Here is an 18,284-nt window from a genome sequence, read left to right on the forward strand (position 1 = left end):
GTGTGGGCAGACTCATGAGAGTGCATGTGTGTGCATCTTGTTTGTATGTGTGTCTCGTGTGCATCTGCATTGTAGAGATTCTCCTCCTCTCGCTGAATAATGAATGAAGGAGGTGCAAGCGACTGTGAGGCACTCAGAGGAGGGGGAGTTTTCACCATCACGTGTTATTGCTGCAAATGCCTTACATAAACCGATCCCCCACACTCTCACATCTTTCTGGAATGTCACAAAGCATGTTTCTCTCATCTTCTAGGGATAGAGAATGATGAAGAAATCAAACAGCTGGATGAAGAAATCAAAGATTTAAATGAATCTAATTCACAAGTGGAGGCAGATATGATAAAACTTAGAACACAGGTACGAGTTTCAAGAGTTCAAGCGCTTTTGGCATAATGTTATTAATGCCCTACACTCTTTGTTACTTTTGTATGTGTACGTGTGTGAAATAGTATGCACCTTTGCGTTTCTCATAACAATATTGTTGGGATCCAAGCACATTCATTACTTTTGGGATATTATTTCCCCCAAAGTACCTCTTAGATGCAAGTTTGGCTGACATCCTGGGGTCAGGTTTGTTCTACTTTGCTCTGTGTTGTTTCCAATAACTGATGTCATGTTTTGAGGTGGGGGAAAATATATGAACTCAGTGAAACACGGCATCATATCTACTGTATATTCAGCTGCACAGTACATTTAGCTTAACTACCCTATACAGCACAGTCCTGAACTCTCCCACTCATATGAAAATGACTACAAATCTCACTCTCTATGTACATATGTGAGGATGAAAAATACATAAAGTTAAATGAGAGAGTTATTCTCTCAGGGGATAAACCTGTCTGAGGAAGAGTGCCCAGGAAGCATGACGGGTAAAATAGAACTACAAAAGCGGCTTACTCTTTGCAAGTGACAAGCTCCAATAGCGACAGGAAACGGCGGCGGGAAGCGTCCCAGCACCCTTTGCGTCTTGGAAAAGGTGGTCTCTTAAAAAGTGGGACAGCCCTAATTATAATGCAGCTTCCCCCGTGGGGGGCCTCACTGCGGAGCGTAGCACCTCGTCTCTCGCACTGGAAACGGGAGCGCAGCGTCAAACCTCAGCAGTAGAGCCGTTAGAGAGAAACCGACGCGGCGTTTCAAAAGCCCCGCGTTTAAAAAAAAAAAAAAGAGGCTCATCGGCGCGATTTCAGCACGGAGAGGCGGCGGGGACGTGTTACGGCTAAATAAATACATTTTTTAAAAAGGCATGAAAGAGAATGCGAAACAGAAATAACTCCCCGTTCACGGTTTTAGAGGCAGGAGAAGGAGGAAAAGAAACGCTCCTCTTACGAACGTTCCAGGACGGGAATCGTTCCGCGTCAGACTGATTGCGATTCGGAGCAGCGGCGCACGTCCAAATCGGAGGATTAAACGAGCTTTGCAGATCCCGGGAGTTAAGACAGATACAGGGGAGAGGATGCGACGTCGAACTGATCCGAATGTAGCCTATGCAGTCTAGTATAATAAGCAGACTTTGTCTCCTGGTCTATGAGCGTTTCATTTTCCCTGTTTTCCTGTTGCTAACAACACCATATACCTATACAATTTTTTTTTATTTTTAATTACGGACAATCATTTCTCCGGAAGTATAGTGTAATTATTTCATATAGTGGGAGTACCAGAGGTCAAACAACTGTCTTACAGTGTTGCATGTTAACATTTTATACTTTTGTAAGTGTGTGGAATGTTGGTGCCCTGTGGTGTATGTAGCCTGTGTCATGGTTTTGAATGAGTTCATTTTCTTGTGTTTATGCCCTTTGTAGATTACCACAATGGAGACTAATCTGAAGTCAATAGAGGAAGAAAACAAGGTGATTGAACAGCAAAATGAATCTCTCCTGCATGAGCTGGCCAACCTCAGCCAGTCACTGATAAACAGTTTAGCTAATATCCAGCTCCCACATATGGTAAGGGCCATCAAGGAACGCAAACTGGGCAAGTTATGGAACGTAACAGAACATAGCACATGGCTTTTCGTTGACATGAGGCTCCAGGCCCTGCTCTTGATTGTTGCATGCTGAATAAGTAACAGTCAATGTGATGAGTGTGCAAATCTCTCTCTATTAATTAAAGTAATTACAATGTTAATTGGACGTGGGTGTAACCTAAAGTAGCCACTTTACATTGACAGTATACCTGGGGGGGGAGGGAGATGTATATTACCGATGAGATTCATTTTTAGGAAGTGTGGGTTGATTTCTACATGCAGAGATCTTGCTGTGTTGAAGAGATGAGAGTGAAATATGAGGCTGTTGTCACTTCCAGCAGAAAGCAGGGGGAAGTGGCCTAGGTCCCTTTTTTGTAGTGCTTAAACAGGCCTTGCCTTGAAGAGATCCACTGAACCAGCTCCCATATTGCAATCAGTGGCTTAACTTTCAGTAACAAATTTAAGTTACGGCCATATTTTTTGTTCACAACCTACAAAACATTTCAACTTAAGCCATTGGACATTCATTTAGAAATGATGTGTACTTATTTGAAAACAGTATTCCTTGCTTAAATATGCAGCTCTTCATTTAGGGAAAAATCACAAAGAAAGATAGCCACAAAAATTAATTGGTAGAAAGTACAGGAAAGTGGCGATATGGAATGGGTCCATATTAGCATGCATGATTCAACACCCTTATATCATGTGCCAATTTTATGTACTTTCATTTTGAAGGTGGGTAGGTGTTTAAGGATATAGGGACTATTGTTTTGAAAGTGGGTCAGTGGCCTACAGAATTCTTTGGCTTGTCTCCAGAGGGAAAACTTTTTTAGTTTTTAATGGAACCCTGTATGATAGGTGTGAAAAGTACATACATAGTATGTACACAAAAAATTGTACATGCATGTCTAACACATTAAATTTGACCATCTCTGTAAAATTCTTCTTTTTGGAATTATGTAAAAGTGTACATTGGTTCGAAAATCCTGTGAAACACGTGTACTGATTTTCCAGTTCATTTTAGTCTGCAATCCACCAGCTGGGTCACACAGCCGGTGTGGTGGAGGACTGACCTCAGCCCTCACACACAGCTGGCACCAGTAGACTGCAGGAGGAGCCACGGTTAGCTAGGAGAACGCCCTGCCCGCTGAAACCCTACACTATAAATCTTCCGGTGTTAATTCAGCTCTAATAGTGTTGATTCAACTCTTAACAGGTTACATTGGGTCCCATTCTGGAATGTGTGACCAAATGTTATTTGTTAATAGCTGATTTAACACTGTTACAGTTGAATTAACACTGAGCATTTTACTGTGTACCTGCCTGGGCCATGCTACAATATGCCAATCCAGGGGAATCACTGCAGAAGCCTGTACTGGCAGTCAGGAGTCCATCTTGGGCCGTGGGCTTAAATATACAAGAAAGCATTTGTGCCTCCTCCATGACAGGGAGCACATTGCTGCAGCTCTGAGGGGAGCTGAAGTGTCAGGAACAACAGCCAGCGTTGCAAATATTTAATCACTAAATTCTTTTCATCACAGCAAATCCCTGTGTGTAGCATTTCCAAAGGTTCAAAATGAATTGAACTCGATTGAAGATTGTGTGGTATGTGCATCCTCAGGAAAATCCAAAACCAACAAATTTAAGACCAATTTGTCTGTTGCGAATTTTTCACGGATTTTCATAGCACATGCAATGTTGTGTTATGTTTTGTAATTGCTATTCTGTATGTAACTATTACCCTTGAAGGCATGAGAGACAAAACAGCTTTTTTCCATAAGCATTCATTTTATTTTTTTCCTTATATTTCCTCAAATTCAGAAACAAAGAAAACAGTGGAAAAAATATTAGCATGGCAGGTTCCGAGCAAATAGATAAGGATGCGAGTCTCCCCCACAGAATGGACAGTAACCACAGCAACACCAAGTCAGTGTGAACAGGGATACTATGGGTGGGATTGCAGTGCAACTGCTAAACATCTCTGGATGTACTGAAGACATAAATTACCTTAATGCTCAACTTTCTGCAGTCCTTTCTCCATTAATACATAATTTAGCAGTGTGTAGTGCAGTAATTTGTATTCCATAATTGGCCGGGGTCTTACCCGCGGACTGAGGTTTCTTGCCTGCGCAAGGAGTTTACTAATGAAGGTAATCAGTTTGTACACTACCATAAATGAGGAACAACCTAACTTCTCCAAATTGGGTCTCTCTCTCATTATGCCATCGGTAACTGATTTGGCTCAGTGCTATATATCGAAATGCCATCAAAACTGAGAAAGCACCAAAACAGTGCAGTCCCAACTTTCGTTTACTGTGAAAAAAAAACCCAGTAAAACAAGCAGTGCCATTTTTTTAAATGTAGTCTAATCGGGTTGAGGAATGATGTCTGAAAAAAAAGTATGCCGTTTCCCAACTACGCCATCCAAAAGCGCTTCATTTTTATCTATGTTGACCTGTTTGTTGGCTTGCTCAGCTCACGCCAGGAGAAAAAAGGACCGACTCACTTTTCAGGGCAAGATAGAGCCGACATACCAATGAGCTGGATTCAGGCATGGGCTCCCCCGCACCACGCCCTCTCAAACAGATTCCAGTGCTGAGTCGAGTCTCCTTCATTTGCCTTTTGTGTGTTTCTTTGTTTCTGTATCTCTTCACAGATCTCGTTTGGTTTTTTTGTTCAGATGCTCTTGGTACTCTGCGTGCAACAGTGCCCCCTAGAGGTTGTTGCTTAAAATATCACCCCGATAACCCAACTCTGCCCCACCCACCCCAACCCTCTGAGATGTGGATAAAGCAACCCTTCTGCACAGCAGGCTAATAGCACTCTGTTTTGCGCCTTTCCCCCTTAGAAACCGCTGCCACACAAAGAGGTGCCCATTAGAAATAACAGCTGTTTGCAGTTGCATCAGAGAGTAAGAGAATAATTTTCATAGTCTGATTGTCTCTTTTTTTTTTCTTTATACGCCTTCTTTTTCCCTTTGAATCTCTCTCTTTATTTATGCATTCTAATGTGTCTGGTACACACATGTACTCTGTGCCCAAAACTGTTCAGTTTCTGTTTTAGCATACAGTTACACACACACACACACACACACACATTTCAGCTAAACCTGCTCGATGTATCTGTTTGAGTGAGGGCTAACGAACAGCATTTGTCAAGATAATTGTCAGACACATACAGTACCAAGACATTTCAGAACTGAAAGCTCAGCAGAAGCTTCATTTAAGTGCCACTGTAGCTAAAATTGATCATGACCGAGTAACCAATTAGAGCCCTGAGGTACAAGCATGGCGTACTCTTTAAAGTGATGTACCGTAACAGGTTATACACTCGTGACACCAGGCTTCTTTTAAAGGAAACAAGTTATCCTATCCAGCATTCACGTCACAGCAACAGTGTGGCTTTCTCTCGCACAGTAAGCACGTGTAGACCGACGTCCACAGACGAACACAGAACTGCATCACCACTGGACTCCCTCATCCACTTCCTCCTGTGTTTGTTTGCACGGATTTATCTTTTCCTCCCTGTTTTTCTGTTTCTCTCCCCATCTTTCCCACACCCCGAATGAACCCTTTTACACTCACATTATCAACATCTATTCGAATGGAAAAAGCTTGTTTTAAAAGAGAAAATGCATTTGCTAGGATAAACTTTTTCAGCTTTGCCTGGGTACAACTTAGACTCAGTTGTATTATGTAGACGCACGCTTATTTAAAGTGCGTTAGTCGTTGAGGAGAAATGTTTATATTTAGAGTAAATGAAGACTGCCTGATATTGTTCTTTTTTCATTTTATCTTTGCTATTTCCCCTGGTTTAATGTGGTTTCATGAGGGGAAATTTGTACCTCATGTACAAGGCTAAACCCCAATGTACTGAAATTATGATAGTGAAAGTTATATATATAATGAAGGTATGTGTAGTTTGTATGTGTAGTTTGGAGGCTAATCAGGGATTTACAATTCTTGTCACAAAAAGAGCCTGCAATAATTAACTTTTATCAGTCAAAAAATATTTTTTGAAATGAACAAGTTACCTTCCCCAAAACCATCCAGGAATGGCCTGTAAGTAGTGCCAAGGTGTTAAGGTGCATAACTTAGCATGACCCAGTTTTGTTTCCATAGTAGTGTGTGCAGTCATTCTCCCCCTCAGTGTGAATCTCATTGCATGACACCTTATTCTGTGGTTCACCCTTCTCTAAAACTACAACTCCTGTAGTGCTTTCCCTTTAAAGATTAAAAATAAAGTCTCACATGCAGGCTATTTTTCTTTTTTAAAATAAATATATTTATATAAGCCTTTCTGGAGTAGATATAACCTTCAATGATATGTGACACCTTATTCGCTTGCTTGTTTCTGTAGCCCTGTGTGTGTATGTGTGTGTGTGTGTCTAATGTTAAAGGCTACTGTTAGCAGCTTAAAGGATGATAGCCAAAATGTTACAGTCATATGTCTAATCTGATTATCGTCCACTAAGGAGCTTCACCTAATTATGACCTTTGTGTTTTCCGATGTTCCACAGGAGCCGATAAACGAGCAAAACTTTGACGCTTACGTGACCACATTGACAGACATGTATACAAACCAGGATCAGTACCAGAGTCCAGAGAACAAGGCCCTATTGGAAAACATAAAACAAGCGGTACAAGGGATCCAAGTGTAGCCCGCTGACATCACAACAGAACTGGTCCGCAAAGGACAGCGAACACAATTTAAAAAAGGAGAGAGAAAACGTAAAATAAGAGAGGCCTCATGGTTTGCTGCTGTACTTTATCAGACAGTGTTAAATATTAATTTCCCTTCTTTAAAAAAAAGTGTTATGCTTATCGAAAACCTTCATAATGATTTTTCTTTTTTTGTCTTGCTTTGGAAATAGTTGACAGCAGAATAGTTTTTGAAAACATTCACATTTTGTACGTTTTCATATGAGCTGACATAGTGCGATGTACTGTTTATAGCTGCTAATGTATGGACATTTTTAGTGTATATTTCTCAAAAGTGAGCTGGACAATAGAGAACATATAAGTTCTTTTTAATGCTTATTGACAAACCATTTTAGATTCAAGAGCTGAACTGGACAGCAAAAAAAAAAAAAACAATCAAAAAAGAAAAATAGGAAGACCACTTTTGAATTATCTTTTCTCCTCATTGGATGATTTTATGGAATTTTAAAAAATGCTTTGATTTTTTTTTTCTTTCTGTGCAGATTGTTAAATAGCAAGACTTGGTTGTAAAATTCTTTATTTTTGAATGATGCTTGAGAAAATCCTTGTCTTTTGTTAAAAAAAATTGTTGGCAGTGGTAGGTGGGGGCATTTAAAAAAGATTATGGACTTAAGAATTTAAAGAAACCGAATAGATGTATGAATGTTACAGTTTTAATGTAAACATCATGACACGGAAACCTAATGGTGGAAATCCCAATATCTAGAAAGGACTATTTTATGACTAAAAAAATTTAAGCATTCTGTGTTGTTAAATAACCCATTGTCATTCAATCAACGAGACGGTGATGTTCAACGGCAATAGAAAATCTAGGCGTCATTCTAGCTTTAGCGTTAGTTCTTTTCAATCTTAAATCTTCAGTAGCTAGAATTGGACAATGTTTTAGCAATATATAATGAATAAATCGCATATTTATAGATATGGGATGCAATCTACATAAACAGTTTGGGTATATGCAATTTCTTATTTATAAACATAGTGAACAACGAATCTTTTTACTATATGTAAAATATTAATTTTTATATAAATCTTTTAATACAAAAAAGTAAAAAAAATGAAACATGGACATTCAGTTTAGAATATGAGAGAGGCTTTATCAGTTGACTTTCTTTACGTACATTTTTTGCACAAGAACACCTTTGTTTCCATGTTTTGATGTTTTTACAGAAACTAAAGCAGTACCTGGAAGCCTAACATAAGGAAAATGGTTTTGTAAAGAAAAAATATATATATAGTTTATGAGAGCGGGACGAACAGGGTCATTGTCCCCACATATGTGCCAGTAGACTATTTGCACTTGTCCTATAGATATACAGTATCCTAACATGTGGAAGTGTGCAATGTCCAGGTGTCCCTTTGGCACACAATTGGAACCAATAACTGTTGGGAGCCACTGTGGGCAATTAAAACAGTATCATTGATGGAAACTACAGGGAATTTAAAATCAAAAAACGATATTAATAATAATACTATCAGTAATAATATCCATTATGAATGAATATGTTTATTTGATCTTTTCTTTTTGGTATATTATTTGAACAAGAAGAATCCCAGCAGCACTTTATTTATAACTAATCACTGTACAAAATGATAAAAAGAACTAATTAAAAATGGGGGAAAATGATGATTAAAAAACAAGATGACTCCAGTTTTCCTAACAGACTCAATCGCTGGGGAATGAACTCTGTAGTTTAACTTCGAGGGAGGGAGGTGGGGGTGGGGTATTGTGGTCTAATATCTGTTAAGCCCACCCCTCCCCCACCCCCACCTCTCCCCCAATTTTCTGTTGTGCTTAGTTGTAGCTACCATGTTCAAAACTGCCTTTTGAAAGCTAACGCAAAGGTGCTTGTTGTTCACCTGATCACATATATTGTACTTTATGTCCGTTTTTAGGGCTACATTCTCCATGACTGCATATGCCGTTTTACACAGCATCGTGTCTGCAGCTTTTTGCCAATATAGTAACGCTTTCAGTAGAGTAATAGCTAGTATCGGTTTTTGAATTAATTATCGTTATCAGTACAATGGAAGGGGATTTTAAGCACAAACCTGCTGCTGATCTGCTGTTGGTACATAATATCAAATCAAAAAAGTAATCTGTGACTATTTACATAGGGAACGCAAAAAGGTGTCACATATTAGAATGCTGAATTTTCATATAAATTATTGTGAATTCATCAGAGTTTATTTATTCTAACTTACTCATTTTTGAAGTTGATTTAAGTAATCATTAATGAAGACAGGATTTTGTATAAACTATTGTGCTCTCTGTGGAACTGAAGTTTGATTTATTTTTGTACTACACGGCATGGATTTGTTGACATTTTAATTTTGCTATAAATGTGTGAGATCACAAGTTGCTGTGATATTTCATTTTTAAATTGTGAACTTTGTACAATTTTTGTCATGCTGGATGTTGACACATCTTACTCTGAATAAAGAAAAATTGTGTTGCCAGATAGCTGTGCTGTTGGTCTCTCAGTTAATTTCCTAGCACTTTTAATAGCACCATTTTAACAGTAGGTAGGATAATACAGAAAAGCAAGAAAAGGGATGCAAATAATACCTATTTAATACTTGACCGTGTAAAGGTCATTGATTAAATTTATTGGTATATGCACCAAACTAAAAACTTTGTCTTAGGTTGATTTTCATAAACCATGCATTTTTTCATAGAAAATCCTAAATGTATTTCAAAGTCAAAAAATATTTCAATGTAAAATTATATCAGTAAAGTGGGGAGAAGGTTTGGTTCCTCCCCAGAGACCTGCCCTGGTGCCCTTTTAAGATATGTAGTTCCCAAAGGCCATGGGTGACTTCATTAGCTGTTAAAAAATGGTGACCTTTTGGCCTTCTCCCACATGATTTGTGTATGAGGCTGTTCCGTTGAGATCTCCTCGCATCCTGGGACCTGAACTCAAACACTGGGTTTTGGGCCATAAAACATGTTATGTAACATACTAAGTATTGAGTATTTATCTGGTTTCATTTCTGGCTCAAACTTTAACCCAAGCCTAAACTTGCTATAAATGTTTCTGTTGAATGTGGGTAATCAGATATTCCATTTATTTGCTGTGCAATGAGGTGTACTTACATAGGAATTAACCCTGTAATTGCAGTCTGACTCTGCCATTGTGACACTGCTTTGTATGGAGCCCTCATTTTATTGATATTTAATGTCATGCTGATACATAAGTACACAGGGGTATGACCACTCACTAGCCTGGTGCTGTTTGCCTTGTGGAGACCGAAGTAGAAAGCCACCTTTATAGAAGGTAAGATGGTGGTCATGGCCATATAGAGTTTTAGCATAGAATGCACACTACTTATGGCTCATACTTGGGAGGGTATCACCCTGTTGCCTTGGGTACTGTGGAAATCAATACATTACATCACAAAGGTATAAAGTTATACGAGAGTTCTTCAATGGCTACTTACAACTCCATGCTATGTCCAGAATGAACATGATTTAAAAAAAGAAAAACATATTTTCCTTGAACCTGGCTTCAGGTGATTGCTTGTCCCTGTACCACGGCTCGCTTCCTGAAACACATAATGAATATCCATAATCAGCCTTTTTGCCACCCAGAACCTGCCAGCACATCCATATACAAGATGCACACAGACATGAAAACAGTCCAGTAGAGGGCAGTGTAGATTTCTAAATAAAAGACTGACAACATTACATGAGAGATGGGATGTTGCAGAGGTAATTGTTGGATATGTACACTCTCAGAAAGGAAGAGCGTTGGGAAATTTATTTTAAAAAATATAAATAATATATTTAAAAGTAATTAATGTTGCTATTTGCACTTTTTGTCTCATCCCTCACTGTTGGAAAGCAGGTAAAATATATAAAATTAATTTCCACACAATTAATACTGCACAGAATATATGAGTAAATTCAGCATCACAAATCCCTTATTAGGGTTGTGGTTTTGTATCACTTGGGAAATTTCTAAATGCATCCACGGTTAAGTGTGAAAGAGAAGTCATGTTACTTTGTTGCAAGAAAACGTGAATTGGGACTACAGTTAAAGCAATGTAGGGGGCGATGGGGGGCATGAAAAGAGAGGTAATTTATTTGCCAGGGGTTCCTTTGCCATGACATTTACATCAGAGGCACGTTCAGTCATGGTTTGGGTTGGCAGTAGCTGTGAAATGGAAAACAGGTATACGTGTGTGCAGTCACACACCCCAGGCTTGAAAGAGCGAAGCACTTCAAATATCACAGTAATTACTCAGTTACATCTTGAAACAGTGGCATATGTTTTAACTGCTCATAAGAGTTTATTATTTGACAGTTTGAGACAAAAACTTTGTCTATTAGAAAGATTAACTGATATTATTTTTGCAACATGAAAACCAACATAGTGGTTATAGGTATGGGGTGTATCCTATAACTTGGATGGTTTACCTACCATTCTAGGAACTGTACTAAAACTTGGAAGCATGAGAGGTTTTTTTTTCATTTATATGCTGTATACCAGTAAGTAAAGCGCTGGAGGCATGTAAATTTAGTGCAAACTACCAATGTGCTCATGGCACTGTTATGTAGACTGCAGGGATTAATTTTGGCCTCTTAAATATCTTATTCTTTTTTCAGTCCCAGCAGGGGTTATTTGTGACTCTTACCTCATCAGTCTCGAATGACAGGAAGATACAACAATGGTTCAGTGGTTTCATGAAGGCCAGCTGTATGATATGCATAAATGACAAACATAGGAGAAAATGCCAAATTGTAGGTGCTCTCTGAACTGTGGTACACCTTAGACCATAGTCTGAACTTTAGTGAAACGATGCATACTCGCACAATGTCGTAATACTCCCAAAAGTATTTAATAAAGTGAACCAGAACAACATTTTGACCGCCAGAATCTTCGTCTGGTTGCCATATTTCTAGAAGGTTTTGTATATAGGAAACATCTTGCTGTGTTGACATCACTGAAACAATTGTTCACCCATATGAATAATTTGCAAAGATTAGTTCAGCATGTCTGAGATGAGATACATGTTAAGTAATTAATACTGGAACATTGAAATGTCTCACATGCAGTACCATTTATATAAATATATTTTACTCATTTACGTCATTTGTGTGTGTGTGTGTGTGTGTGTGTATGTGGGCATGTGTGTGTGTGTGTGCGTGTTCACTGAATCTGTATATGTACTGAAGCGTTTTCATAATACTTTATATAATATGGTTACTTGATTCCTTGAACTCCAGGTGATTTCCATAAAACAACTTGTGAAATATAATGAACTAGATGAACACTCCTGTAGTTAAATGTTGTTCTGGAACACAGGCACTTTTGGGAGCCTTATTGTGCACAGGTGTGTACCATTTGACCACAGCCCAGCCACCTGTGAGGCTTGGGATATAGCTTTTGTATAATTTAGGCCATGGATTGAAGATTGTTCAATTATTCAGCAAATATTGTGAATGGCTAAATAGGAATATGACTACATTATTGTAAGTAATTTATAAAATGTCTGTCATAGCAGGCTTGATAGCACTATTTTGGGAAACATTTTAACCATTCTGATTCATATATGATTATGGACATCAGTTAATGTTAAAAAAAAAAAAAAAAAAAAAAAACTTTACAGTGCAGTGCCTCTCAGTAACTATGTCGCCACATCACTGTTTTCTGTGACACTGTTAATTACACTGAACAAAAACTGACTAGACAAAAACTAGTGTGGATATTTTTACTATTTTTCAATGTTAATACGTAAATTTAGTTTCTCAGCTATCCCAATGGATCAGTATCCTAAATCGAAGAAGTTAACAGGAGTCACTCAAATTAATTCCGACTCTGTGGTTAATTATAGGTAGATGAACCATGTCAAAACCTCACCAGAACATAACCGGCATTCTTTTGAAAATGAAAAGAAGTGTTTTGATTGGCCCACGCCTCTTTCAATCAGAGTCTGTAACACTGCCCTAGTTCTTGGTACAATGAGGGAGTGGGTTCTGTGCTCCTGAATTCCAAGTTTTAGAACATCAGATGCTAGCTAGTTGGTGGGCGCTAGGAGTTGCTGGCGGTGTGTTCTCAGCACGGTTGACTAGCTTGCAATGGCGCTGTGGACCGGCCGAACCCTTTCCTCTTTATTACTAACATTTGGAGTTGTTCTGATCGCCAGTGGCCCACAGCCCGTGCTTTCGTGCCCGAGCCGCTGTTTGTGCTTTCGTACCACCGTCAGATGTATGCATTTAATGCTGGAGACTGTACCTGCCGTTTCTCCTCAAACGACCATCCTGTAAGTAGCCTACTGTCCTTGAAAAGTTAGCTACGGGTGTGTTGTAGGGGTGGACAACGAAATGAATGCAATGGGGAGTTTGAACGACTGCAATCGTGTTTCCTGATTGTTCAAAATATTGGTAATTTCTATTTTAAACCTTGTGACAAAGTTGTGCTTGCGAGAAATGTTACAACTGACAGCATAATTTAGGGGGTAGCTATACTCGGCTAACGACATGGCAACGAGTGTAGTAAGCAGGCTAATAATCTAGATAGTTTCTATTGTGGATGCATTTAATCTAATGGGAATACATTCTATGCATTATGTGCTGCAGATCGTTATTTTTGCACAAACGTCATGGGTATAGTTCATGCTGATCACTACTTCTCTGAAGAGATTTTTTCCTACTCGTTGCCATGCCTTTGTTTCCCAGAAGCGTAGCGAACTTGGCGAATCTGAGCCATCTAGCCTACTGAAGTTAGATTGAAAGGAACCACAAAACCATCCGTGTCGCCGCACAGATTTCAGTATGGGAATTCGCACAATGCAATTGAATGTAATGCAATTTGGAACTTATAGCGGGTTCTGAGTAGCATTGTCACCTGCAATTTTGTCGACTCGACGCCCGCTTTGGTTGTTAAACGCTTCAGAGGGTGCAAGTCATTAGCCTTCAGGAAAAACGCTAATTAACGTGTGTGTGAGCTTTGTGTGCCAAATTCACTGCTTCGCTTGACCTTTCCTCCCGCGTGGGAACTGGAATTGTTACGAATCACCTCAACTCCAGGCAGCATCCCTTCCAAATATCTCGTCTTTGTAATTAGCTTATACAAAGCTTTCAAGATTCATTCGCTTGGGAAGAGGCTGATATTTGCGGGAAGGGTGCTCCTCTCAACTATTGTAGTGAATAAATGTTATATTTACTCTGACTTTTAGTCGTTTCCCCAAACTGCCACAATTTAGCAGCCTTAATTTTGCTACACCGTGTTTAGGGAGATGTTCCTTTTAACTTTTATTCCCGAGCCTCAGGTGCCCATTTTGCTTAGTCTGGAGTTAAGCTCTTGCGACAGAACGTTTTTATTTTTCTCGGTTGATAAAATTTGATGCCTGAGGGCTTCTCTTTTGACTGAGCAAAGATCCTATAGCCAGCACACTTCTTTCAAGAGTTCTCCCAGCAAATGACGAGCCATGATAGAGTTGGAAAATGTACCTTATTGTTGTTGTTGGTGTTGTTGTTATTATTAGTAGTAGTATTAATGGTTTGAATGATTGAGCAACAGTGTCTCATTGTCTGTAGTTGACTTGTATGCAAAGGCCTTAAGGGGGTACAGACTGAACTTGAAAATCCAGGTAATGTTGACATATGCAGCTTGGTACTAAGGCTTTGTGGAATTTTGTGAACATCCATAGCATAGTTTTCTGTGCAATATGCAGCTCAATAAAGAGAAAATGAGGGGAGGCAAATGGTCCCTTTGCCTAGACAGCCTGTAAAAGGTCAAACTGGTGTTCAGGACTATGATGTTTTTGCTCCCAGAAAGGAAGAGTTTCCTTCAACTACACCTGTGAGGCTAGAGGCACTCAAAAACTCCAGGAGCATGTTGGGAGGTCACCCCAATGACTGTGTCCAACACCTGGGACCTGGAATTGGAATCCCAAGTGGTTTGGAATGGAATTGATTCTTAAGCGGGAAAGCATACCCAGAATCTGGCCATCCATGTGCCCACTGTTCCTAATAAACCCGTGTGACTGCAACATGTGTTCTTGTAAGCATCTGTGCAAATAAAGAACTCCATTCAGACCCAGCTGGGGGACACAAAGGAACGACTCAGCCCCGATGATGTGTGTAGTGTGTTCAAAATTAAGAGTTTTGGGGACTAGTGACATACAACGGCCACGCCGTCCACAAAGCAGCCGTGCGAATGAGGTCAAAGCACCATTAATGCAACAGGCCTGTACCAAAAGCATTTTTTTTTTTATTGTTTTGAGTTTTGCCTTTTTGTATTTTTAATTTTTTTAGTGCTGGATGGTTCTCAATCAATCACAGTAGAGGGCTATGGACAAACAGCAAAGTATGCTTTCAGTCAGTGAGCTTTTAATGCTTTCACGGTTTAAGGCAACCACCTGTCGCTTTGCTGGCCCCCCCACCCCCAAAACGTCATGTTGGAACACGAATTCACTCAGTCGTCATACGTCTTGGCCTGTAATTATTCCTGTGTAAATTTTCCGCACATTCCTGCTTCTCAACGCTAATGCAGCCTGATCGGGGAGAAAAGTAAGGGTCTCGCAGCAGAAAGCATGGTGATTTACTGCAGCAGTCATATTTCTGACTCCTGCTCATTGTGCAGGTGAACAGGAGCTGCTCGTGATTCCGCAGAGAACGCTTTGCAGGTAAAGTGAAAAATGCTTCCAGGGGTGGCCTTCCTGTAATAGCAGTTAACCTGAAAGTTTTTGCGGACCACCTCTGTGAACTGTACGACAAAACAGCTTCCTTTGTCTTTCTCTGTGCTACTCCCCCCTGCACTTAACCTGCTAAAGCCTGCAATAAATTAAAACTTTGCTTTTCTCGGCCTCTGTGCTTGAGGCCGTATTGATTCTGACTGAAGCCTGCTGGTGGCGGGAGTGACTGTAAATGTCTGCCTGTGGGCTGGTTAAGCGCTCAGTTCTTGGAGTCAGCCTTAAGCGCTCAGTTCTTGGAGTCAGCCTTCACACTCGCTAACCCCCGGGTCTGAGTCGCCCTGCATTCTTTGTTCTGCCCTGGCTGCCGTCTCGACTCTGACGTGGAAATTCCTCATCACCGGAGTGAAATCAGATGTTCCAAGGCGGTACATGTTCCCTGGAAGACATTTAGTCAAATGTCCTGCCCCCTTTCTCTTTTTCTCCCTCCCTCTGTCTGTTAGCCTTTCTTTCTTTCTGTCTCCCTCTCTCTATGCACCTCTAGTCGTGTTCCATTTCACCCTTCTTAACCATAGATAAGCTATGCCTCAGGCTAGCTGAATGTTAGCACTGTTGGGCTGAATGGCCTGTTCTCGTCGTTATGTTATGTTAGGAGATCTTACAGCATATTAACCCAGGCCAGCAATATTTTTTTGCAAACACAATGACAAAAAGATGATGACAGCCGGCTGTTCTGGAGCTTTGTTAGGTTCAGCCAAATTATTAGGGGTGCACCGATCATGAATTTTTATGGCCGATTCCGGTTGTCCGGTTATTAAAAAGCCAAATCAGACATTTCGGATTCAGATAGTCAATTTTCAAAGCTTAATAAATAATATTTTAAAAGTAACAGGTAACAAAGAAAACATAATATTGTTTATTTGCTCTTTAAGTTACTAATAGCCTACATTCAGATATGTTCATTATTATTATTATTAACAGCATTATTGTTATATTGTTGTTGCAGCCACACTGACTGAGCTCTGATTCAATATGGCTGAGAATTTTCTCAGCAGAAGAGTGCGTTTTGACGGCTTCACGCCATGATCTGCGCCTTTATCTTAGGATACGTTTCAATGCAACAATGGACAGAATGACATCTGCCGCAGTCGCTGCAGAAGAGTCGATTTCACAGTAAACTCCTCAAAAGTTGCAAGAGTCAACATGTTTTACCTTTAACGTGGATTACCTTTTTAATAGATAATGTTGAAAATCCAGATCCTGAACATGTTGCACTAGCTAATTATTCATCAGACTATTATGAGGATGTTGTGGAGCCTCTTCAGTTTGATACCCACCAGAACGCACTGACAAAGAACTAAATAAAATCTGTGTGTTGTGGTGAAGCTGCTGTTGTAGAGAAAAAAATGTCTAAAAAGCCAAAACTTGACAATGAAGCAGTTACGTAAAATACTATCTGAATTGATGGATTGATAAAGAAATATTATGAAAATAAGACCCAGGTTGGAAAAAAAAAAAATCTTTAATGTCGGCTTCACGCGCTTTGTTTAGTTTTCAGAGAGCTATCATTTTGGGAAAGATATTGCAGAAGCTTTCTAATGCAGCTTGCGCATGGACTCTGCTCACATTTGTTACATCTTAAAACCGGAGTACAGATCGGCCAAAATAAAAATGAATCTTCCGGTCACCGAGTGCGTGTTATGGAGCAAAAATCAACCGATTCCGCAGTCGATCAATTCGTGCACACCTACATGCTAGGTAGCATGATCTGATGATGATATTTACTGTAAAAGAACAGTCCTTTTAACTCCTGGGCTGAATATCAAGTTTACCAAATATTTTTGTTGAGATCTCTTTTGAAATGGACTGAGTATGCAGTGTGCAGTATGTATCCCATGGTCTTGATTCATGAACCTACAGTACCAGTGCTGACAGTGGTTAGCAGCCCCGTGGGACAGTGTGACTGGGGGTATTGCGGTTTTGTTTTGCAAGAGTTATTATTCTAGTCAGTGAATCTACTGGAGTCTCCTTTTGTCTGTTGCAAGAAGTAGGCTATACTCCTCCAGATACACAGCTCAGCTGGTGCAGTCCTCCTTTGGAGGAGAATGTGTGCTTGCAGAGCTGATGAAGGACATTGCGTCTTGTGAATGAGTTTGCGTATTGCCAACAAGGGGAAAAAAAAAAACAGGAAATCTGGGATAAACATTAGCCTTAGGAAACAGTAACTCAGTAAGCTGAAATGCGTGCGGCCATATTCGGTCATTTTAGATGCTCACACGAACAGCTGTGACAGACCAGTGGAAACCAAGGGTCTATCTTAGAGCGAGCACTCTGTAGTAAATATAGTCGTGCCTTTTCAGCGTGTCTCTTGTGAATCGCAGGTGCGGGTTTAATCCTGGCCAACTCTTGGAGGCCAGCTGTGATGTCGACCCAGGCATCGGTTAACACTGCGTTTTTTTTGATTTTCGGTTGGTATTGTAATTCAAACGAGGTCAACTCGGCTTCTTTCCAGGTGAGCTGCAATCACCAGGATTTCAAGCCTTTTTTTTTTTTCAAGGGCTAGAATAGTGGCGAGACGTGGAGCTGTCCGTCGGGCAGCCGATTCTCGGGCAAGTGCGATTTTTCGCACGGGTGGGGGTTCAGTCCTGTGTGTATAAAGCAGAAAATGCAAAATGAGGATGGACTGTCCTGCTCTCCTTTTTTAAAAGCGATCCGATCAGTGAGCTTGCAGCTGGAATGAAGAGCTGGGAGAAACCGGGGCTCTCCAGGGTCAGGGTCCACTCGGCCCGATCTAAACCGAACTGCCTGCACTCTTGGCAGGGTGAAAACAACCGCCAGTGCCATTTCTGCTCTTTTCTCCTTGGAAAGAGGAAGCCTTCAGTTAGTTGGTGGCCACAGCATAGCAGTTTTTGCCTCAGCTTCAGTTTCCCATCTGGATGGAGAGAATCTCTGTTCCCACCAGT

At 40.2% G+C, this 18,284-nt stretch overlaps 2 protein-coding genes across 17 annotated transcripts in view; both read left to right on the top strand.

Moving 5' to 3' along the window:
- The window catches only part of myt1lb (myelin transcription factor 1-like, b), a 94,849-nt gene extending 85,704 nt beyond the window's left edge, over positions 1–9,145 (top strand). For 9 of the 15 annotated variants that reach the window (XM_035414907.1, XM_035414934.1, XM_035414943.1 and 6 more), the window contains 4 exons: positions 254–357; positions 1,800–1,943; positions 4,812–4,874; positions 6,483–9,145. In XM_035414907.1, the coding sequence (XP_035270798.1) occupies positions 254–357; positions 1,800–1,943; positions 4,812–4,874; positions 6,483–6,623 (452 nt within the window). In that variant the 3' untranslated portion in view covers positions 6,624–9,145. Of the gene's footprint in view, positions 1–253; positions 358–1,799; positions 1,944–4,811; positions 4,875–6,482 lie in introns of those variants that run through there. The other 6 variants (XR_004764923.1, XR_004764925.1, XR_004764926.1 and 3 more) reach the window with 3 other exon arrangements.
- Positions 9,146–12,661: 3,516 nt separating this feature from the next.
- LOC118225852 (peroxidasin) overlaps positions 12,662–18,284 on the top strand; it is a 79,934-nt gene continuing 74,311 nt past the window's right edge. For both annotated transcript variants that reach the window (XM_035414886.1, XM_035414894.1), the window contains exon 1: positions 12,662–12,948. In XM_035414886.1, coding sequence (XP_035270777.1) covers positions 12,764–12,948 — 185 coding nt within the window. In that variant the 5' untranslated portion in view covers positions 12,662–12,763. The remainder of the gene's footprint in view (positions 12,949–18,284) is intronic.

The sequence above is a fragment of the Anguilla anguilla genome, chromosome 1 (assembly GCF_013347855.1).
Source record: "Anguilla anguilla isolate fAngAng1 chromosome 1, fAngAng1.pri, whole genome shotgun sequence".
Lineage (NCBI taxonomy): Eukaryota > Metazoa > Chordata > Actinopteri > Anguilliformes > Anguillidae > Anguilla > Anguilla anguilla.